General features: G+C 36.7%; 1 protein-coding gene across 6 annotated transcripts in view; it reads right to left on the bottom strand.

Moving 5' to 3' along the window:
• Positions 1-24,526, bottom strand: part of CFAP20DC (CFAP20 domain containing) — a 280,714-nt gene extending 256,188 nt beyond the window's left edge. For all 6 annotated transcript variants that reach the window (XM_049715292.1, XM_033424729.2, XM_033424728.2 and 3 more), the window contains exons 1-4: positions 24,397-24,526; positions 21,555-21,644; positions 18,987-19,080; positions 11,818-11,890 (exon numbers count right to left, since the gene is read on the bottom strand). In XM_049715292.1, coding sequence (XP_049571249.1) covers positions 11,818-11,890; positions 18,987-19,080; positions 21,555-21,644; positions 24,397-24,492 — 353 coding nt within the window. In that variant the 5' untranslated portion in view covers positions 24,493-24,526. The remainder of the gene's footprint in view (positions 1-11,817; positions 11,891-18,986; positions 19,081-21,554; positions 21,645-24,396) is intronic.
• Between the last annotated feature and the right edge of the window lie 392 nt (positions 24,527-24,918).

Raw genomic sequence — 24,918 nt, 5'->3', positions numbered from 1 at the left:
CCAATCCTGATGGTTCTTTCAAATCTTTGAACTGGAAGATACACAGATTGACCCTGATCTGTCAGTGATGTGTACTGGAGTTGTAGGGTCACAGAGGGATGTACTGGAAGCTATGTTTGCCCACGTGCACAATGACAAGCAATTAGAAAACCTGGTTTATAGGATGAAACAGAAGAATGAAGCAAACTTACAAACAGAATGAGAGATGACAGAGTAGCTTCCAGAGAGAGAGAGAGAGAGAGAGAGAGAGAGAGAGAGAGAGAAGCTGCTGACAACTATCACCTCTCAAAAGTGCTGTAACAACTTTTGCTGTTGGGTTCTATATGATCTCTCCATGTTTTTCCAATACTTATCTTTTTCCTTGACATAACTTAAATAGATTTCTGTCCCTAACAATGAAATAATCTTTCAAAGAAGTAGTTGTTTTGTTTTGATTTGTTATGACCTTTCTAATCCTGACCCAAACAAAGAACTTAACTTATTTCTGGTGATTAATTTTAGAGGACAGGGGTGGGGGAGGAGTAGAAATATGGATTACAGTGACAGAATTAACTTTTTGCAACTTAGAGTCCAAAGCACTGGCAGAAATAACTTCACTATTTAAAACTATCAGAAACCATGATTATAAAATCATACTATATCGTCAGCTTTTTCCAACTCAAGCACTAAAAGGCAGCAATGATATCAACAAAAGATGCTAGAGTCAGAAGTTCTGAATTTTAGTGTCGGCTTTGCCTCTAAAAACCTTGTATCCTGAGGAATGCCCCTTTTCTGGGTCTCAGGGTTTTTTCTATTAAAAATAGGGAGCTGGAATGGCTAATTATTAGAGAAATGCAAATCAAAACTACAGTGAGGTACCACCTCACACTGGTCACAATGTTCATCATCAAAAAGTCTACAAACAATAAATGCTGGAGAGAGTGTAGAGAAAAGGGAACCCCCTGCACTGGTGGTGGGAATGTAAATTGGTGCAGCCACTATGGAAAACACTACGGAGGTTCCTCAAAAAACTAAAAATAGAATTGCTGTATGACCGGGCAATCCCACTCCTGGGCATGTATCCAGTCAAAATTATAACTCAAAAAGATACATGCACCCCTGTGTTCACTGCAGCACTATTTACAATAGCCAAGACATGGAAACAACATAAAAGTCCAATGGCAGATGAATGAATAAAGAAAATGTGGTATACATATACAATGGAACACTACTCAGCCATAAAAAAGAATGAAATAATGCCATTTGCAGCAACATGGATAGACCTAGAGATTGTCATAGTAAGTGAAGTAAGTCAGAAAGAGAAAGACAAATACTTATGATAGCACGTATATGTGGAATCTAAAATATGACACAAATGAACTTAACTGTTAAAAAGAAACAGACTCACAGACATAGAGAACAGACTTGTGGTTGCCAAGGGGGTCAGGTGAGGGTGGGGGAGAGATGGATTGGGAGTTTGGGATTAGCAAATGCAAACTATTATATATGTATAACTGAACCACTCTGCTGTACACCAGAAACTAACACAACATTGTAAATCAACTATACTTCAATAAAATGAATTTAGAAAAAATAGGGAGTTGGATAAGAGCTGTAGATTCCCTATAATAACAGAAACTTGAGCCACTAAAATGTTTTAAATATCTATGCTAACACATCCATTGCTAAAATACAGTGAATTCATACATTTATTACAAATCACTGTATATGGTATATCAATAATCATATCTGGCTTTAAATAATTCTAAGAGATATTTTATTTCTCACCTTATAAATCAATGGTACTTAACCTCAGAAAAAAAGGGCATGGTAATACCTATGTGCATCAAACAGAACAGCTGTTCCTATTTACTGCTAACAAAGGCAACCGACCTCCAACTATACTGAGAATTTCATACCACTGTTGTTGTTTCAAACAGCTTATTGTAATAGCTTTTTAAGTATGAAATAGATATAAAATGCAAGATCACTAATCTGTTCCAATAAAGAAGGGCGGACTATTGGTTATAAGAAAAGTTCTTTGGGAGTTCTATTATGGGCTTATAAACAGTTTTCATCTAAGAGCCAAGTGTGGCATTCCTTAGCTTTAGCCCAATCTTGAAAACATTTATTTGCATATAACTCCTACTCACATAAACATTTTGAGAAAAGTCAAAAGAATTTACTTCTCCTTCCCTAAGTGCTCTTGACTTTTCTCATTCTTGAAATAGTCACCATCACCAGTAGAGGTGTTTCTAAGAGAAATGCACTTTATACTTGGCAGGGCAAATAAAAGGCTCCAAAGGAAAAAGCTGCTTTCCTACCTCTTTTCAGGGACGAGTACCATGAAAATTTCACATGAAATGGAAACATGCCCAACTTGTCCCAAAATGTTTCACAAGAGCAATTTAAAAATTAAATATCCCTGCACTTTTATCTATATTTAGAGATATAAAAATTATAAATTAATATTTACTGTACAATTACCATTTGGCATTATCCAATTTAATCCTCATAATTACTCAATAAATAGGTATAAATACCATCCTCACTGTACAGATGAAGCTGTAACACACATAGAGCCCAGCAACTTGCCCAGGTCATCAAACTAATACATGGCAGAGCCACTGACTCTCAGGCTTATAATCTGAGCCGTCACAGGGCCCTGACTTTTTATCCCTGATAATGGATATGACAATCATTTAACTGCACAGTGCTTTAACAAATGTATGGCCTTTTGTTATGATTTTACAGAGGAAGAACACTTCCAAATATTTGTATATGTGCAGTTTTTCTTTTGCTAGTATCTTATTTAGCTCTCAGATCTAGGTTATCTAAAGAGTACTGTAAAAAGAATTTAGAAAAGTAAAGTGAACCAAACTAAGAACCAGGAAGAAAAGATTTCTCAAAGAACATTTATTTATAGATAAAGACTATGGCCTCTGATTTATACACCTATCACATATGTTATCTAAAACTTCCATATAAAACCTATTTTAAGGCATGCAAATTTAATATATTATGAAAGTCAGTAATGCAAAGTATCTTAAAGTGCTCCTTTACTAATGCATGTAACAAAATATACTGATTATGCAAGCACATTTAATTGGATATCATTAAAATAATGAGATTTAAGTACTGATGATTTTAAAACGAAAAAAATAGAAGTTGGAATTAGACATGAGATGCATTCAAAATGTTAATGAAACTTGCAATGTCATTACCACTTTAGTATATAATACTACTAGTTTAAAAAAGAGCAATCACTGGCCATTTTCAGCCAGTTCTAAACACAGTTTAGAGATGTATTTACTCAGTGACATAAAATATTTCATTGGATTAAGACTTTGTGCTTGGATAAAACCTTCTTTACAAATAACCTAAGAGCTATAGAGCAACCACTATTTTCTTCAAAGGTAGGCATCAAAATGACCAAAAAGATAAGAAAGTAAATTTTCCAAAGGAAGAGTTGTGCTTGGTAAATGGACACAATCTCAAAAGCTCTCACCAATATCATTCTGACCTGAAGTTATTAAATTTAGGTATTCTCTCAACTCTGGTGGCTTTAAAGTGGCTGAAGAAGACAAATGACATGTGAAAAGAACAGGTCTGCAGCTGTGAGGACATATTCACTTTCCTTGGTTTAAAGTTTCAAAAGAGTCTAGTGCCTCCGATGTCACCGAAGAAGGGACGGTAAGGAGCAAAATCCAATAGGGTAGAAGGACCTGAAACTTCTATTAAATTTCTCTTTTGACCTATTTGTCTAGCTCACTGGTAACAATACAGAAAAAGTGATATAAGAGTAACTTTCATTAAATTACCCTGAGACTAAAGCTTTGTTTTGTAGGAAGGGTATGTTTCAATTTTCCATTTTATAGAAATGGAAAAGGAAGCTTTAAGATCCATATGAACCTAAACCTCCTAAAATTACAGAAAAAACAATATCACCGATTAGCTCTGGAATTAAAAGAAAAATGTTCACATTACCATTTACTGAAGAGGAAACTGAGACAGTGTCCAGCCCAAAGGCATAAAACCAGGGGATAAAGCAAAAGGACAAGACAAAAACTCTGGAATGAGCATCATAAATACTAGATTGGATTCTAGGTTAAAATCATTAAACTCTACTCAGATATAATTTTCAAATTCAGAATACTGCAATGAAGAGATCACAAAGGATCAATTAAAATTTCTAAGGACTAGGGACCCTTTTAAGGATCTCTCTCTTTTTTAAGGAATTTACTTTATTAGATTCCAAATGAAAGAAGTACTCCAAATAGATGAGGGCTCAACACGTGAAACCTTCTGGCAATGATATTCCCTAGGATCTGCAGGCTAAGAATCTCAACCTCTCCAAAATAGCACACGATGCCCACCACCAGCTTTCATAGTGTTTTCATCCCATATATTGAAAAAGCACTGGTCGAGCTGAGTGAAAATGAGAAAAATAATGTCAGTTCACTAGAGGCATTAACAGTACAAAATGTCTCTCAGAATTCATCGAGATAATTGTCAAAATCAGGATAGAGAAAGGAATTAATGCTCAACAATATTCAGTAAAATGAATGAAATTCCTGTCAAAAATGTAATATTCCAAAATCATTTAGTGTGATTGGCAGCATCAAATATAGTGAAACGGATTTCTATTTCAAGATGCAGTTGGTTCTCTTCCAAGAGCTCAGGTTCTTGGTGCTCCTCCTGTACACAAGATTCTGCCCCCAGGCTCTGAAACACCTAACAACCCACACAGGGCTGGCTTCCCACTGCTACGATGAAGCAGTACAGAGGAGATCAGAAAATGAAAGAATTCTTAAAAATCTGTTGTTTATTAAATCATTTAACTTCAGGTCAAACAGTGAGACACAGATACACTAAAATACTTTAAAAATGAAAACTAATACTAAGAAATAAGCAAGTCAAAATGAGGAGTTTATTTGTAAAAAGCAAGAGAGGATATTTTCTTTTGTGGGTTTACACTGAAAGAGAAGTATGAGAGAATTCTGTTACTTTAATGCTAAACATACTGTGTGTTAGCACAGTAAACACTCCATTTGCTCTATATGCAAAACGCAATGTGTTTGGATAATTTCTGGTCAGGTTATGAAGCTCTGAAGCTGCCTTACCCACAGATGCAGGATTTTGAATAATATAATATGTATATGTTAAAGGAAAAAAAGGCCTAGGCATGGACCAAAGTAAAGAAACAACAAAGATGAAATGAAGTTGTTTCTCAGCTCTCATTTTTTTTGGAAAAAAAAAAGTGTAATACAAGTATTGTCACATTTATGATGCAAAATATTAAACAAAAAATATTTGAGTAAAATTCTTCCTTTAATTTTCAAGCATTTATTTCTTAAATGGGTAATTACAGAAACAGGAACAGCTCAGAAAGAAAGACCTTTCCTCTGTGGAACTCTGATGATAGCACTGTGCTATGGGAAGCCCCTAAAGATGTAGAAGGCTGAGCACATTCATCTTGTTCTAAAAATTCAAATTAAATATCCCTACCATACATGTATGTATGTGTAATTAGATAGAAAATTTACAAATATGGCGGCATGGTATGGTGGTGCAGAGCACAGGTTCTAGATTTAGACTACAAGTTTGATTTCTGGCTCTAAGATTATTAGTAAGTCTGTAACCTCTGGTGAATTCCTTAACCTTTCTGGACTTCAGTTTCCTCAATGGTAAAACAGAGGCAATATTTATGACTACTATACAGGCTTGTTTTGGGGATTGAGTGAAAACAAAATGCTTAGAACAATGTCCAGTATATAATAAGTGCTTAATAAATGTTAGCCATTATTACTTTATGTTAATTTTCTCATTTAATTCTTATCACAAATCTGTGAGGTAGGTATTATTACTCTCATCCCATAGGTGAGGCAAGTTAAGTAACTTGCCCAAAGTCCCACAGAGGTAAAGCAGAATTTGACTCTGGATCTGTCTCGTTTGAGGCCTATGCTCTTACTTCTGCCTAATACGTCACATGTTCCCTATGTCTTGCTCTTATGCCATCATAACATTTACAAAGATGTATTTAAATTGCCTTTTAACTGATCTTTCACCCTCAAAGCAAACTATATGTGGACAGAGATTGGGTCCTGTTTACTCATTCCACTCCTGCCCACTCATATATATTTCAGAGCTTTTGTGCCAGGCATTGTGTTAGGTGCTAGAATATCATGGAACTCAAAGACCGCTCAAAATGACAGATAATCAAAATATACCATTACAAACTGGCATAGTTGTAACGAAGGAAAGCAGTACAGTGCTAGAAAAGAGCATAAGATTTACTTCTCATTTATTTGGGGGAAGTCAAAGAAGGGCTTTCTGGAGAGGGGAGACTTAAGCTGAGATGAGAAGACTGAGTAAGAGTTAACAAGGTAAAGAAATGGGGATATAAACCACTTGTGCATAGGACCCTAAGTGGAGACCTCACCTGGTGTGTGAGGAAGGGAAAGCCAATATGGCTGGAAAGAAGCAAGTGTGGCTGACAGCTGGTGAGCTCAGGGAGAGGTGAGAGACCAGAGCACATGGGAGCATTAAGGATTTGGGAGTTTGTCCTTGGTACAGTGAAAATTCCAGTTGTTTTTTAGAATGATCACTCTAGCTGCAGTGTGGAGATAGGATTGTAAAAGGATAAGCGAAGAAGCTGGGAAATCTGCTCGGATGCTCTAACAGTAAATCAGGGAAATGTGATGGTGGTTTGGGACTAGGAGGGTACTGAGGGTGGGAAGAAGTAAACAGATTCAACATAGATTGACTCCCCTATGCCTATCACACTGTATGACAGTAACAGGAATTCAATAATTTGTTGACTGACTAATCATGAGTGATTCCTCAAGCAGAGCTGTGGCTGGTTCTAAGGCATCCACTAACTCACAGATGTATGACCTTCTACTGAGCAGTGTAATCATCCAGTGAACATAAGATACATAGGAAGATGTTGAAGAAATGAGTATCAAACTCATAAAACAGCTGGCAAGACTCCACTTATGAAAAACTCTTGATGTGTAAGTGTATCTTTGTGAAACAAAATGCCTCTCCCATTCTGACAATGAAAAATTTTAAAAGCCAGATATCTTTCTGCTCTGTGACTTTCCAAGCTTGTTAGAGAAATATATTATTTAAAATGGCCTGGAGCTATGCTGCCAGAAACACAGTAAAACACTAAGGGTTCTGGAAGAAAGCCCTTTCATTTAAGGAAAAGAAAAAGCTGTAGTTAGAAAGGCAATCAATACTTATTACTCTACCTTCTTTCTTGTAAAACATAGTCTCTGTCATTACTTCCTAAAATAGCAAAATATTTTGATTATCTATTAGCAACAAATTCAAATGCATAGTTAATACATTTTCTCATAATCTGATAATTTCACTGTCAGGACAGAGAATGTTTTACCCATGTTATTTAATAATTTTGACCTTTTGTCCATAAGACATTTGTTCTGCAAAAACTATAAAACTAAAACAATCTGAAAAATACAAATGTTTGTCCATGTGGCTATGAGAACAAGAGACTAGGATTATAGTCAACTGAATTTAAAATCTGACCGTTAGTTCCATCACCCATAAAAATGTTTTCCCATCCTTCAAGAGCATTAATCACACGGTAACAAAGGGGTGGTCAGGCTTACTTATATCAACTTTCTTGCTAGACTAAGTTAAACCTAAGATACCTATTGATTTCTCAATAATTAAAGCTTTAATTATTATTAACTTAGTTAAAACAGTATATTGCCTAGCCAGAGTGATAAGCTCAAGTGTTTGGGGGCACAAATAAAGCTTAATTTTGCATAGGAAAAGAGTGCTCTTCAGCAAAAGATTACGTCCCAAGGTTCAGCAAAGTGTCTTGCACAACTTTGATCAAAAGGCCAATTACCAGCACCTCTACCATGGCTTCAAGGTATAGGTGGTAGAGATCAGGAGAACAAAAGGGTTGGATTGGATTTCTATTTAAGGAACCTAACAAGCTTAAAAATAAAATATAATGTGTCTTCTTCCATTTGGTAGGAAACCACTTTCCCCTACACTGAAAATAAAACTTGGTACAAAATATGGTACACTGTAACTTTAGAATGTTTTTAGAGTCTTGAAAATACTTTTTCTGCAGAACTAGAAAAAGATATTGTGTTGGCCAAAAAGTTCGTTTGGGCTTTTCCAAACCATCTACAGAAAAATCCGAATGAACTTTTTGGCCAACCTAATACATAAGAGTATCAAATGTTGCTTTGGTCTTGTTACTATAAGAACTACTTTAAAGAATCTTGGTGACCATAGCAGATGATAACAGAAAATCTTAGAAGTTTATAAGATTTAAAGTTGAATAAAATAAAAATATAAATTGTTCCATCTATCCTTTATCATTCCAGAAAACAAAATTAAATATATTATTAGCCAAAATTCATATTTTACCAACATATGCACACATTATTAATATTTTAATTCACATAAACAAAGAGAAACTAATAACCTCGAGTTTATGTTAATCTCATTTTATTACGAAAGCTCTTCCTTCCCCTTGGTTCACACCGGTGTAACTAGTCCAAAATTAACTTCATTAATAGGAAAAGTCACTTCTTCCAGCAGGGAAAATAAAAGCCTAAGCTTTGACCTTGGACAACTATTAGTTACAAAGAAAAATTAGAAAATAGCATACTCCAAATATAATGTTTTACTGAAAGCATGCAAATTTATTACTGAGACCCTAAACAATATTCCATTCTATATGAATATACAAATTAAATGTTATTTTCATTCTCAGAATTGTATCAGACAACAGGTAGCTCAACTGAGTAAAATTTGTATATGCTCATTTTTGCTAAACAATTAATTCATAGCAAGGCCATTTAAAACAAATATATCCCAAGACATCTATATGTCAACAGAAAAGACCAGTATTTCTCAACTAAAGTGAATAACATTAAGATACTATACATAGAAAATCCTAAAAATGCTGCCAGAAAACTACTAGAGTTCATCAATGAATTTGGTAAAGTTGCGGGATTCACAATTAATACACAGAAATCTCTTGCATTCCTACACACTAACAACGAAAGATCAGAAAGAGAAATTAAGGAAACAATCCCATTTACCACTGCATCAAAAATAATAAAATACAGTAAATCCCCTACACATGCACCTTCAAGCTGCAAACTTTCAAAGATGCAAATGTGTATCTGGTTCCAGCAAGGAACCAGAAACTGTGCCACCAATGTCAGGTGTAAATGAAATTGCAGCTTGCCCTCCATCTCCTATTGCTGATGATCCTTCAGCTCTACCATCTCCCACCTCTTCTCCCTCCTCCAGTCAGTAATTCTTGCCTGTTCACCTGATGCCAGCCCCTCTAATGCCAGCTGTTATACTGTACTACTGTATTTTTCAAGGTACTGTACTGTAAGATTAACAATGTTTTCTTTATTGTTTGTGTTTGTTTTTTATGTGTTATTTGTGTGAAAAGTATTATAAACCTATTACAGTACAGTACTATATAGATGAGTGTTAGTTGGGCACCTAGACTAACTTCATTGGACTTACAAACAAATTGGACTTACGAAAGTACTCTTGGAACGGAACTTGTTCATATGTAGGGGACTTACTGTACCTAGGAATAAACCTACCTAAGGAGACAAAAGACCTGTACTGTGAAAACTATAAAACACGGATGAAAGAAATCGAAGATGACACAAACAGATGGAATGATACACCCTGTTCCGGGATTGGAAGAATCAATACTGTCAAAATGACTACACTACCCAAGGCAACCTACAGATTCAATGCAATCCCTATCAAATTACCAATGGCATTTTTCACAGAAGAACAAAAATGTTTAAGTTTGTATGGAAAGACAAAAGACCCCAAATAGCTAAAGCAATCCTGAGGGAAAGAAATAGAGCTGGAGGAAACAGGCTCCCTGACTTCAGACTATACTACAAAGCTACAATCATAAAAACAGTATGGTACTGGCACAAAAACAGCCATATAGATCAATGCAACAGGATAGAAAGCCCAGAAATAAATCCACTCACTTATGGTCAATTAATCTATGACAAAGGAGGCAAGAATACACATTGGAGAAAAGACAGTCTCTTCAATAAGTGGTGCTGGGAAAACTGGACAGCTACATGTAAAAGAATGAAATTAGAACACTCCCTAACACCATACACAAAAATAAACTCAAAATGGATTAAAGACCTAAATGTAAGGCCAGATATTATAAAACTCTTAGAGGAAAACATAGGCAGAACACTCTTTGACATAAATTGCATCAATATCTTTTTGGATCCACCTCCTAGAGTAATGAAACTAAAAACAAAAATAAAGAAATGGGGCCTAATTAAACTTAAAAGCTTCTGAACAGCAAAGGAAACCATAAACAAAACAAAAAGACAACCCACAAAAACTATTTGCAAACAAAGTGACCAACAAGAAATTAATCTCCAAAATATATAAACAGCTCATGCAGCTCGATATCAAAAAAACAAACAACCTAATCAAAAAATGGGCAGAAGATCTAAATAGACATTTCTCCAAAGAAGACATACATGGCCAAAAAAGCACATAAAAAGATGCTCAACCTCACTAATTATCAGAGAAATGCAAATCAAAACTATAACGACATATCACCTCACACCTGTCAGAATGGCCATCATCAAAAATCTACAAACAATAAATGCTAGAGAGGGTGTGGAGAAAAGGGAACCCTCCTACACTGTTGGTTGAAATGTAAACTGGTACCACCACTATGGAGGACAGTATGGAGGTTCCTTAACAAACTAAAAAAATAAAACTACCATATGATCTAGCAATCCCACTCCTGGGCATATATCCACAGAAAACCATGATTTGAAAGGATACATATACCCCAATGTTCACTGCAGCACTATTTATAATAGGCAAGACATGGAAACAACCTAAATGTCCATCAACAGATGAATGGATAAAGAAGATGTGGTGCATATACACAATGGAATATAGCCACAAAAAAGAATGAAATAATGCCATTTGTAGCAACATGGATGGACCTAGAGACTGTCATACTAAGTGAAGTAAGTCAGACAGAAAGACAAATATCATATGGTATCACTCATATGTGGAGGCTAATTTAAAAAATGATACAAATAAACTTATTTGCAAAACAGAAACAGACTCACTGATTTCAAAAACAAATTTATGGTTACCAAAGGGGAAATGTGGGAGGGAGGGATAAATTAGGAGCTTGGGATTAACATACACACACACTACTATATCTAAAATACATAACCAACAAGGACCTACTGTATAGCACAGGGAACTCTATTCAATATTGTAATAACGTACATGGGTGAAGATTCTGAAAAAGAATGAATATATGTATATGTATAACTGAATCACTCTGCTGTACACCTGAAACTAACAAAACACTGTAAATCAACTATACTTCAGTAAAATTTAAAAAATAAATAATATTAAAATGAGGTATTTCAATTAATTTGAAACCAAACACAGTTTCCAATAGCAGACAGTACAAAAGATAACATCACCCCTCATTTGAACTATAAAATCTCAAACTTTTGGATTATTTATTTCTTCAAATTATAGGCTCTTTATTGTCAAATTCAGAATCCTTTGATATTTTCTTAAAACAGATGAAATTTGCTTTCTTCCCTCAGGGAAATGCCAGACTACAGTATATCTGAGAAATACCATTAAATTAGTTTAATTACTTCATGTTGACTTGATAAGTCACTGCTCTTTAATGCAAAAACTGCCACTTGTAATTAATGACTCTTCGTACTGCTTCAATTGATCAAATGTCTAATACACATAAAACATTGAAAGAAATTCTGTATATCTTACAGCAATTCAGTAGCGAAGTCTTGTCCCAGGGGTATGTAAATCTGAAGTACAAGAAACCTCTGGATCAGTCCAACTAAAACGAGAGGGGGAAAATATACATTTATATGTCCAAACCATTTATATGTATATATAAACAAAACAATCACATGTCATCAACAAGCTGAAGCTTTTATCATTTCAGTAATACAGAGAACTGCAACAGCACTACCCCTGAGTTACAATCTCATTATAAAAGCAAAAAAAATGATGAACTCAAATCAAACTCTAACAACAAATGCTGTCTTTTAAAGTCACATCTGTGGGCTTGGTGAAATTTTAATGAAAATTTACAAAATAATAATTTTTTATTTACTATTTTTATTAGGTTGCAAGAAAGTGCACACATTCAATAGACACATATAAAATTGAACTACGGACTCTCATTAAGGCAGTTATAAAAGCATGTGGCAATTATTTTAACTGTACTTAACTGTACTTAACAACTGAATGAAAAACAATAGATCAAAAAAACAGTTCTAATTATGACAACTGCAGCTGAAGGTTTGATGAGCTATATCTAGTTCATATGGTTTTAAATGTGTCTAAAATGAGATGGATGAACATATTTTCAGTTATAATACCTTTTGCTAATTTAATACATTTTTGATTAAGTTAATGCTCACAAATTAAGACCTGATAGTTTTTATTCCCCATCACCAGCTTCACCTGGATTAAAAAAATATTTGGAGAAAGACCTATGGTACTTTTGATAACTGAAGTCTACAACTGCTTCAAAAATCAACTGATTTCACATTACCTCTTCAGACCCATTCACTTAATTCCCTTCCTCTTAGCTTTTGAACTTTTGCTTGATCTCTCAATTATGATGCTCTTAATAAACGTTTTAGTATCACTTCCTCCTAAAACATGACTTCTAGGAACTTTTTTCCCAATGTGAGACACTGGGTAGGAAATGGAAATGTCGATATATCTGTGAACCTCTCCTACAAATCTAACAGTACAGGCCAATATGTGGAGAAAGGCCTCAAGGAAGGCAACTGGTCTAACATGCACGTTATTTTCTGTTTATTCCAACTTAGTAGACTTAACAAATTTAAGTCTTTTAAAGTAACAGTACATGTTTGGGTAGTCTATATATAAAGATCTTCTGGTTTAGAATTCCTATGGTAAAATGTTTTACAACATTCCTGAACAACTTAAACAGTTCCTATATTTTACCCCAAATCTAGTTTCGAAACAAAACCATATTTGACCGAATGTGCTTAACATTTTAAAAATCAAACATACAAAGGTAACTTTCACTTAAAATACTAAGCTTATAAACGGCTGCAAAGAGCCAACAGCAGAGTAAGCAACATAATGGAAATAGGGGTAACAGCCTCTGAACTTAGAAAATTCTCTAGGAATCAGATTCTACCATATTTATGGGAAAAGCCAACAAGACAAACAGAGTTCTGGATTACAAAACCAAAATGAGATACCAAAATGAGGCCAACTTAAATAAACCACCGTTAATCAATCTATCTCTCTCTTGCATCTTCCATTGATTGGACCTACAGTATTTTTCCATTGCACAAAGGCCCCCATAAATAGAGCTGAGAGAGCACTGGGATAAATGAAGTCACTCTTTACAAAAGGTCCCTAATTTATGTCACAAATCTCACTGAATCAGCACTGTTCTCTTCAAACACAAAGAGCTACACATATAGGGCATTTTTGTATGAACACTTTTAGATATGAAAGATGTTTGCCCCCCAAAAGAGAGCTTTGTAACTCAACTCTCTCATGTATAGAAGCCCTGGTTTCCAAAAGGCTTCACTTCTAAGATTAAAATAAGTACAATACCATATGGTGATCATCTGACAAAGAAAAAAGTACATTAATAACATTTGACATACACTGATCCTGTGTGTCAGAAATGCTAAATAAACTCTACAGTAACATTTTTTTCCCAGTGGCCTAGTAAATATAAACTGACTCCTCATGTCTACATGATATTTAAAATTTGAATTTAAAATCTACATTTAAAATGCTGAATGTGAAACTATTGTTAGTCAAAAACGCCCATCAAGTACATAAAATTCATAAAAATTCACTCTTTTTACTGAAATATCCAGGTTTCTGCAGTTTTATAATCTCTTCTCTGCCTGAGACAGAAACTACCTCTATGTTTTAAGGGGTCAGATCCTTTCTTCTTTCGAATATTTTAAGACACATTTATCTGGTAAAACACCATTAGATTTTTAAACAGTGGTTTTTACAGTTGTTTCATTACACAAATGACAGTTGTATATATATACCTCAATATACATTTTGCAAGTGTTACACTGTCCAAAGAGTTGGGAGTAGACCACAGTACAGTAATCCTTTATAAGTGACCTGATAAATCATGACTGAAGATATTTCCTGGTTCTATCACAGCCCCAGCACAAACAGCACACTAAAGTGCACCTTTCCCACTGCAACACAGAGAACAATTATCCCTTCATCACGTGTTATTCCATATACCTTGGGCAAATCAGAAAACCTGTTTGGGATTTTTTATTCTTCATGTGTAAAACTGAGTTGATAATTTAGGTTTACCCCTCACAGAATCATTTGTGTAGATTAAATTAGATCTATCATTTAATAAAGATTCACTGAACATATACTATATGCAAGACTCAGTGTTGAAGCTTTTGTAGTGAATAAGACAGGCATGGTCTTATTCTAGTACCCTCTTAGAACTTATATACTAGTTCCATGAAGGAGAAGGTCAGGGTGCTATGAAAGCATATAATCCTGGGTCCTTGAGAGGAAGAGGACGATGAGTGAAGGTTTTCTTGAAGAAGTAACATTGGAATTCAGCTGGGAAGAATAGCAGGGATTGACTGGGCAAGGAAAATAGGGGTAGAGGAGAGGAATAAATACTGCAGGGAGAGGGAATACTCCATCATGTGATGGAAGAGGCTATAGTAGATTGCATGAACTTAAAGGCCTAAAGGACTGGTAGGAGAGACAGAAGGGGAAAAGTAGCAGGGGATAAGTCTGGCAAATAGCCAGGAACTCAATTACGTGGGGCCTTGAAAGCCATGTGAAGGATACAGGTCATCCTAAAATCAATGGGAAGCCACTCATCCATTCACTCGTTTACTCAACAAAGATTTACTGAATGTCTACTATGTGCCAGGCACTGTTCTAGGTGAACAAAATAGACTAAATTTCTGTGCTGGTAGGCCTTAGTTTCTGGTGATGATGAAAAAAACAATAAAAGAACATAAACAGCATGTTAAATGGTGATAATTACTATAGGAAAAGGGAGAGCAGGGTAAAGGGGATTAAGAATGGGGAAAGGATACAAAGCACAGGTTGTAATTTAAGTATAGATCAGGATGGGTCCTCACTGAGAAGGTGACATTTTATTTGGTAAAGGCCTGAAGAGGGGGAGAGAGTGAGCCATGTAGCTATTTGGGGAACAAAAGCCCTGGGTAGAGGGTGCGGCTTGTGCACCAGAGCTAAGGTGCTAAGGTACCAGGCTATGGTTGAAAGGAGCAAGGAGACCTGTATAGTTTGAGCAGAGTGAAAAAGGAAATAGTAATAGCAGGTAGAGTTAAAGTTAAGTAAAGAGAGTTAAGAGGGCAGCAGATACCACAGGGTCCTAAAGATTTTGGGGTTTTACCCTGAGAGAGATAGAGTATTTTCAGCAGAATCACTCTGGCTGATAAGTTGACGACAGACTGTAGGGAGGCAAGTCAGAAACAGGGAGACTAATTAGAAGACTACTGCAATAATCCAAGCATGAGATAATGGTGGCTTGGACCAGGGTGGTAGCAGGGAGGTGGCAAGAAGTAGTCAGACTCTAAATCTAATTTAAAGATAGAGCCAATAAGATTTTCTACATGAAAAAAAGGAAAAATCAAGCTGATTTAAGAGTTTTTGGTCTGAGCAACTGAAAGACAAATTGCTAACAACTGAGATGGGGCAGTCTGCAGGAGGAGGAAGAAAAATTTCTAGGGTAAAGCTGTCCAAGTATAAATGTCAGCTAAGCAACTGAATATACAAATCTGGAGTTTGGGACACAAGTCAGAGATGGAAATGTAAGCTAGTATACAACAGAGATGATATTTAAAGCCATGAGGCTAGAGCCCAAAACCAAAGGAGTAAATGTAGTTCAAGGTCAAGAAGGTCAAGGACTGAGTCCAGAGGCATTGCAGCATTAAGTTGTGTTAGGGAGAAGAGGAAGAACCATGAAAGGAGACTAAGAATAAAGACCAGCAAAGTAGGAGAAAAAAAACTATGAGTATGGGCATCCTGGAAGATGAGTGAAGAAAGTACTATATCAAGGAGGAGTGTGTCACCTTTGTCAATGCTGCTGCTAAGTTAAGCAAGATGAGGGCTGAAAACTGGCCATTGGATTCAGGAACAGAGAGAGTACTAGTGACTGTGACAAGAGCAGTATCAGTAGAATAGTGAAGTCAAAGTCACTGAAGGGTTTTAGAAAGAGGAAGTCATAATGAGTTTATTTAAAGAAAAAAAGACCAAAAGTTGGGGCAGGGGGAGGCTGAGAGGAACCTCATAAAGATGACCTCATCCACCAGAGCAGCTGAAACTTAGATCAACACAGGGCTTCAGGGATGCTGATCCCGACAGACACACCATTTGATTCAGATGCCACAGGCAGAGAAAACAATGGTTTCAAACATGAGCCTCAAACAGAAAGTCCCCAGAGAGACCATCCAAATGATAGATGTTTACATGTAACAGAGCTGCTTCTCATTATGGGCAACTGTATATAACATGTTCCAGCATTAATAGCAACATGGATTTATTTATTTAACTGGCTAATGATTTACAAGTCTCATTATCAAGGCCAAATGGTTACCAGGAGAAATTATAACCTAAATTGTTATAGTTTCTTAGTATGGCGAGTTTAACAAAATTACTAAACACCAACTATATATGACACACTAAGTTAGGGGTACAAAGTAGATGATGCAAGAGTCCTGCCCTGGAGAAGTACACAATCTGATAATCAGTATCACACCTTCCTTTATTTGATCAGATGCTGAGTTTAAAAAAAAACTTTGACATATTTAGAGATGCTCAAGTACAATTCAGAAATATTGCTATTTAAAGTGAAAAGTTAAAAATACTGAATTTCACTATGAGACTTTCTTCACAGGTACTTAATATAGTAGGAAACACATACAAGGTACCTAATGTCAAGTTGGCATAAATAAAGTGGATGTTTACTCTTAAAATAGGAATACATAATGGTAACTGAACTTAATTTAGAAATGTTAACAGAAAGCCAATTCTCTATTCAAGGCATGCCATTAAATTTAAATTAACCATAACAATGTCACATAGAAGGTCATTTTATACAAGTGAAAATAACTATAAATTCCCATTATCAAAAGTTCCAAATAATCTTAAAAACATTGGTGCAGGACAGACTATATAAACTGTTTCATTTGTTACAGGGCTGCACGTGCTACTGAAAAGCCAGATTAATTTTTAATTACAGGGCATTGTGCAAGAAATACATTAAAAGATTCTTCCCTTTCTTCCAATTAAAACTATCATCTTTCCATTTTTAAAAAGCAATTGTAACACATTAAATTTGTTTTATTTCTAAAAAGAAACTTAGATAAAAGTGGGAAAGGGGAGCTTCTCTTTAATCACTGAGCATTTCGTAGAGGAGAAATCTTTCTCAGAGCCAACTGAGAAACGTTACTAGAAATGATTTGATTTTGTCAATAACATCATCATATGCATAGATGCTGACGGCATCATATGGAAGAAGCCAACAGTAAGAAAAAACAAAAGAACACTGGTTTAGAATAAAGTTATGTTCCTGTAAATCAAATATATCTATTTTACAAAGTCAATATTCTTAAAAAAAGATGGACCATGTTTCCTGTTAAAGAATAACCTCCAGTTTCAGACATGTTTCCATGGCTCATCTTAGTTCATTTTATTTATCAGTACAAATTTATGCAGAAATGACAAAAATCTTTGCTATTAAAAAATGCAAACTATGAGGAAATCATGATTTTAAAATGGTAGTAAATTTAAAAAAATTATTTTAACAATGATTACCCCTTCTCTTTGAGGTTCTGTTTCTTATTTTATTTAGAAAGATACCACTTTAAAATAAATCATCTTCCATCTATAATTTCTATGGTTTGGTTTATGTCTTAGAAATCTAAAATATGCATGTAGTAGCTTGAAACAGTAGATAAAACACACAGCCTATAAAAGTTTAGAAAACCGAATTAAAAGGAGAAAATCAGATATCAAGAATAGGTCTTTTCATAGTCCCTGGTACACAATAGGTATTCAATAAATGTTCTTAATGAATGAAGAAGTAAAGAATGAATGTAAAAAAACAGCTGGTTACCTACATTTGCTAAGTCATAATAGTTAAATATTGGATACAGTTAATGAAAATATGATTAAGCATTTTGATAAATTATATTTCTTAAATCACATCAGTGTACACAAAGCCTAATTTGGTAGCAGAGCCTTGAATTTTAACCCCAGTGTGGCCAAAAACTGGGCTTCTGATCATAAATTTAGGTGATCTCTCAGGGTTCCTTCTGCTTTAAACCTCTGATCCTCATTTCCAAAGTAGATAAGAATTGAAGTCTATTTTGGGGGTTTTTGTTAAATCACGTATTCATATCTTTACTCATTAGATACTAATATTTCTAAAGGTATATAAGTTGATATCTTACTAAATAATGCCTTATATAGCATTTTACATAAATTTTTTTTCTCACAAATTGATTTACGATAATTTAGGAACTCATGGTCTCTTGATGAGGAACCAACCTCAGTGTGTTCATCTGTAAAAGAGCTATTGTGAGGACTGAAAAAATTAAAAAATATGAAATGCTTAGAAAGTCATTGGCACACAGTAAGTGCTTAATAAATATCATTACTAGTCTAATTAATTGAATAATCTTCTAAATCTTCTTTAACATATAAGTAAATTTCTAATAAACAATGAAGCAGAATCTCTTTTCAAAAGACTGGCATAAAGTTACTCTCTAAATTAAAAAAAATCTTATTACTTTACATCGACAGATGCCAGTAAAAGTCAAACTAATAGGCCTGTTTATGAGACTTAAAAGTGTAATGTTAAGCATCAAATGTTAAGCTTCAATATTAAAAGTCTTACTTACGGATTTGCTTATTCTCCTTTGGTAACTGAATTTTATTTGTTTGGCTGCTGCCTTCCAGGACAAACACAAAACTTTTAACTTCTTTATCAAATTCCTACGGAACAAAAATGAAAACAGTGGTAACTGCATATTTTATTTGACTTCTATTATAAAACTGGAGAAGCAAGCCCACAGAAAAAGCCCTACACTGAAATGACTTAAAATAAGCTCAGGCCTTGATGATACTCTTACACTGAGACTTGCTGGGAACTGGAATATAGAAGCCACCCTTAGCCACTTGGCAAATTCTCTACTATATCAAGACATTCTTCCTCTAGATGATAAAAAGTTCTCCAACTTCAGGGATTCCCAAGTTACTAATTTAAAGTTTCCAGAGTTTAGTTACCCTTTCCCTCCTTTAACCTATGTGTTTCTGTCTAATAGCATAGGCTGAACATCACTTTCTGTTAACAGTAAAATAAGCCATCTAATCTATGTTGTATCCAATTTGGAAGTTCCTTGGTTTCAAGCCATGGCTCATATAGAATTAATCAGTGCCTTATTTTACTAGTCCTCTAACTTGAAGTTCTATACATTATTTACTTAAAATCACTACAAATTAAAGTGTTACAACTAAGGTTACCTAAAAAATGAACAGAAACAAACAAGCTTGGAAATAAAAAACTTACACATGAGAGTCTAATTTCCATCAGTCAAAGTGTTAATGTAAATGGTTATTTTTTTATCTTGGATCAAATTTCCAATCTTTAAGTATAAAGACTCCTTTTTCACAATAAAATATTTCATACATCCTCCCACTCTTCCTTTTTGTATATGTTAAGAAATACATCGTAACTAATGGCTGCTAAGAATTAACATTTAAATAAAATTGTATCATATCCATCACAATAGCATCTCTTATGTCTTCCAAATGAACATACACATCAAGTGTATTATTTCATCTACACACAAGCTGGGCATATACTAAAACCTTTCAACAGCTTACCAAAATCTTGAGCATGGCCACAAATCCTTGTGTAGTCTAGCCCCTGCCCAGTTTTTCAAACCTCATCTCCTGCCTCGCACTCTCCTTCACTCTGAATCCTAGCCTCTGTAGCCTTCTAGCAGTTTCTTAAAAATTCTAAGCTCCTCCAAAGCAAGGACTTTGTACCTGCTTTTCTCATTGTCTGAAATGTGCTTCTCTCTACCAGCTCCACCTGGTGCCTAGTTAGTTCTCAGAGATCAAGTATCATTTCCTCAGGGAAGCCTTACCTAATCTCTCTGCTCTGTATCCTCACAGCCACATTTAACTTTTATTCATAGCAAGAGCTATAAAATTTTGATCAAGTCACTTAATCTTACTATGCCTATAATATAGGCATAAGGGTACCTTGTGAGATACAAGGTTATTGTATGGATTATATAACATGTAATGTGCTGAATCCTATGGCTGGCAAATAGTAAGCACTCAACTAAGAGTAGTTTAAAAAAACTATCCATAGAACAAAGTCCCTAGAAAGGTGTTTTTCTCTCAAATGTACAAGAGAGAAGAGAAAGAGGAAAGAACAGGGAAGGATACAGATTTTTAGATCTGGTAGCAGCAAGATGAGGTAGTTTCTACCTGCTGACATCAGTTTTCCCTGTGAAATGGGGGGTGAGGTCTTCTGGTGAATGAGTGAGGAGGGTCTGTCCTGGGTGTGGGATGGGGATGGGGGTAAGAAGTTAGTGGCTGGAAACCTGAAGATAATGGAGAAAGAACCATTTTAGAGAACAGGAGAACTTCCGGGGCTGTTGACACTGAATTTATAGCATTATCAATCTGAGAGACTATAGATATTTTTCCAAAGGTATTGAGAAGCCCAGATGCAGGCACAGAAAAGACAGAATCAGGGATTCAGAAATGGTTGGCGTTTGCTAGGCAGGCATGATGAAAGGACAAGGAACAGGGGCATTCGAGGTCTTGACTGGGAAGTGACTGAAATAATGGACCATGGATTCTGGGCTGGAGAGAAAAGAGTGAAGACAGAATGAGTGAGTAAGTAGGTTAACTAAGTAAATAAATCTAAACACAGGGAGAAAAGTAGAATGGTCAATGGCCTAAGAGTCTCAATTAGGTTGAAGAACAAATACAGTGGGAGTAACTAGGCAAGCAACATTAAGAATCGAAGACTGGACTCAGAGAGGGATGTCTCAAGTTCTCAGTAACTTCAGAGGCCCTGCAATTTTTGATGATAAGGTACAAGGTGTGACAGTGGGAAAGGCTGCTGAAGTAGAGTGGAAGATGTCATCAGAGATGAAGAAATCAAGAAGCTGAGAAGCCCAGGGTTTGGAGATTTTTCCTCACAGAAACTGAAGTCACCTAAAACAGCGGCAGGACTTGGCATATAGAGATGGGTTATGAGCTGTGTGCCAAGGTCTTCAATGGCCAAGGAGGGGTGTCTGTGAGGGCTGCAGCCAATGATATCATGGAAGGGTTTTGAAGTGAATGAACAGAAAAACCGGTTCTGAAATCTTACCAAGCCCTTCTTGTTATAATCTTTACTCTCATTTCTTTCCAGGATTTAGGTGGCTCTAATTTCTAACACTTACTTTCCAAATCACAGAGGGACTGCCAAGGATCTTCCATTTTGCTCCAGGATTTTTTCCCTGAGCAGTAAAGATTTCAACAAATGCACCTCCCTAGGGAAAAAAAAATATTAAAAATTAAAGTGAAAGACAATGCTAAGGAGGAAATACTATCCACCACATAGTCTATACCCATTGTTCCAGGCATCTGTAAGTTAAGTAGATTTGAGAGGAAACATTATCCCTCTTATCACTCCTACTTTATATCTTGATTGCATCTAAGCAACAACTGTTCTGATTCAGGTCACCTTGGATTAATGGTTTAAGAAATGTTTTTAAAAGCATGATAAACATTAAATAAACTCCATGCCATACAAACCTTACAGTCTCTCAGTGTAAGGTTCAGTTACTTCACATGTATAGTTCATGCTTACAAAATATTCTATTCAACACACACTAATGGGTTTAAACTCAACTGTCAAGCCAGGCTAATAAAATCTGATAGTTATCTCTGGCTACAAGCTTTTTAGTTACACTAACCTGAGCACCAATACCAGGTTTGCCATTTATTAACTATCTGACTTTGGAGTTACTTAACCTCTTGATTTTCTATCTGTAAAATGGGTTGTTAGATTACATAGGATAGTAAACATAAACCATCACACTCAATAAAGTGTGATGCACAAAGCAAGGGCTCATTAGTACCAGCAATGATCATTCAAAAAAAGGGCAAACTGGATAGTTTAGTACTGGGTCAATAAAAGAAGCCTGGGCTTGGAGAGGGAGTGATTCTTATTTTGAGGATTCCTATAAGATCTTTTTATATATTTAATACAAATTAATTTGGTGATCTATAAAATATGTACCAAAAAAATAGGGAATCATTTCCATAGACACGCTAAGTGTTCCCTATTGTAAACCTGGGAACATGGAGGGACATGCTCAGGTAAAAACACTAAACACATTACTGAGTGTCCATATGCTTTAACTATAAGAGAGGAATTAAAGATGATTGTCTCTAAGGAAGAGTTTATTGCAAGAAACTGAAAACCTGAAATGAGAGTAAATATGGTTTTCTTTTATGGTCTGTTAAATTATAAGCAGCACATGAGCAAATCTGTGTGACTTTCATAAAGAATTTCCTGCTTTTAATTTTTCCAAATAATATAAAGATACTTTTGCTTCTGAGTTTTAACAAGTAATCACTTGAAGTTAAGACATTTACCGTCTTCTGTAGACAGTACTATGTGCAAACTGTGGAATTGAATTACTATAGCTTCTGGGGTCAGGTCATATTTCACTATGAATTTTAAATGTGAGGAAGCTTTTTCTTTTTTTTTTTTTAAAAAAGAAAAATCCTTATACCTGGTGAGATAGAAAAATACCTCCCCCGCCCCCATTTCTGCTATCACCTGTTTCCCACAGTAGACACCTGCTTTTTTATAACAATATATTTTACCTATATTAAGCAAGAGAAACTCTCTAAAATTGTTCCAACAGATTTAATGACATCAAACGGAATAGAAGAAAGAGAACTGCAGAATACCCTGAGGGCACTCATAAGAAGGCAGGTAGTATTTGATGAAAAGGTAGAAGCAACGAAGAGGTGACCAGTGGAGGACTGCTCCGGCACAGGGACGAAATTGTTCGTAACAGCAGTACTAGGATAGCTGACAGACTGTAAACGGAGAGTGTAACCTCAGGTAGAGGTGGGAGGGGAGGGGAGGAGACTAGGGTCAAGGAAGATCAGGGAGGTGCCGAGTGAAGTGAGGAAAGCAGGAGCGCTTTGGAGACCCTCTAGGATACTCAAAGTGACTGAGGAAGACCCAGAAGCAGTTTCCCTCAGTGTGGTATTTAGACCACCTGCATCAGAATCAAATGGGGAAAGGTGCTATAAAGGTAATTTAACTAGCCCCATCAACAGAGATTCTGATTCACTCTATTTGACGTGAGGCTCAGGAAATCTGTATTTTTACAAGTACTTGTATTTTTACAAGTACTCCAAATGATCTTAATGTACCACAGCCTTTGAGAATCACTGACCCGCCCCCAATTTGGGGGGAAAAGAAAACAGCACACGGCCAAAGTGCTTATTTTCTTTCTTGGCTTAACCCATTCATGCATTCACTCTCTGCTAAATAGCTTCTGCGCCTAAATACCAGTGTGCCTCAGTACTGTTAAAACTCAAGGTTTATGGGTCCTGCCCTTAAGGTTCTGATTCCGGAGATCTGGTTGGGGTTTAAGGCTGCATTTCAGTCAGAAACACAGGGAATCCCTACACCTTGAGAAGCACGGAGCTGGAGAGGGAACGTCAAATCATATGCCCACACGGCAGTTGCTTTCTTTTCTTTCTCTTTTTGGGTCAAGACCACTTATCCATTAGTTCCTTCTTACCCCGAGAAAGACAGTATTACTTGGGGTGGGGGGTTCCTCTTCACCCGGACGTGAGCTATCTCACCGAACAGTACAAAGCTAGACCGGTTGGAGAGCCGTTTCCGGTTACCTGGTACTCATTTTTGAACATTCCCGCCGGGGTCCCGGGGCTTGAGGGGCACCGGAATTCAGGGCTTCCAGAGAGTAGCGTGACCCTGACGGCTGGAAATCGGCGGGCGGGAAGCCAGGGCCCGACGGGCGGGGAAGGGTTTCGTGGTCGGCCCCAACTCGGCCAGGTTCTTCTCCGCCCTTTGTCAGCTCCACCTCGGGCCCCCGACCCGAACCATCGCGGCCCCGCCTCCGGGACGCCGGAGTCTGGGAGGGGACAGCTGTCTGAGCGGGCTCCGGGCGGCCCCAGGGGACTGAGCGTGTGCGTAACCTACGTGACACAGAGCCCAGACGCTGAACCTCCGACAACCGCCCGCCTGCTCACCGGAGAAGGGTTGGCGCGTTCTCGCCGCCGCCCAACCCCGCCCCCGAATCCGCTCGGAAGAGGGCCGAGCGGGGCGTACGTTCCGACCGCGCCCATTGGCTCCCACGAGGCGCCTGCGCGTGGCGCTGGCCGAGCTTCACGCCGACGGACACGTGAGACTACGCAGTGACGTAGGCGTTGCCCAGGCAACTGACCGTCTTTCGCTCAAAGGGTGGGACGCCGAACCTGTGACCAGCGCCCGCACTAAGTCGTGACCTGTGTCTGCAAAAAAGCCTAAACTTAACCTGGCTTAAGAGCTACCACAGGTGCTGCATTCTTCTAGAAAAATCTGTCACGTCGGCTTGGTCTCTCTTCGTTGTAAACACTGATAACTGGTAGGTTGCTGAAGGAAATTGAGTCGTGGAATCATGGAACCCTCATGGAACCTTTCGCTCAAGGTTCCCAAACTTGGCTTCGTTGAGGCACTGATAGGGTCCGCCATCCCCTTTCACTGTTTCAGAAGGCCCAAGGAAGGTCACTGCA

This window comes from Orcinus orca, chromosome 10 (genome assembly GCF_937001465.1).
Source record: "Orcinus orca chromosome 10, mOrcOrc1.1, whole genome shotgun sequence".
Classification (NCBI taxonomy): Eukaryota; Metazoa; Chordata; class Mammalia; order Artiodactyla; family Delphinidae; genus Orcinus; species Orcinus orca.
Note: the sequence above shows the minus strand (reverse complement) of the source record. Positions and strands in the feature narration are given on the sequence as shown.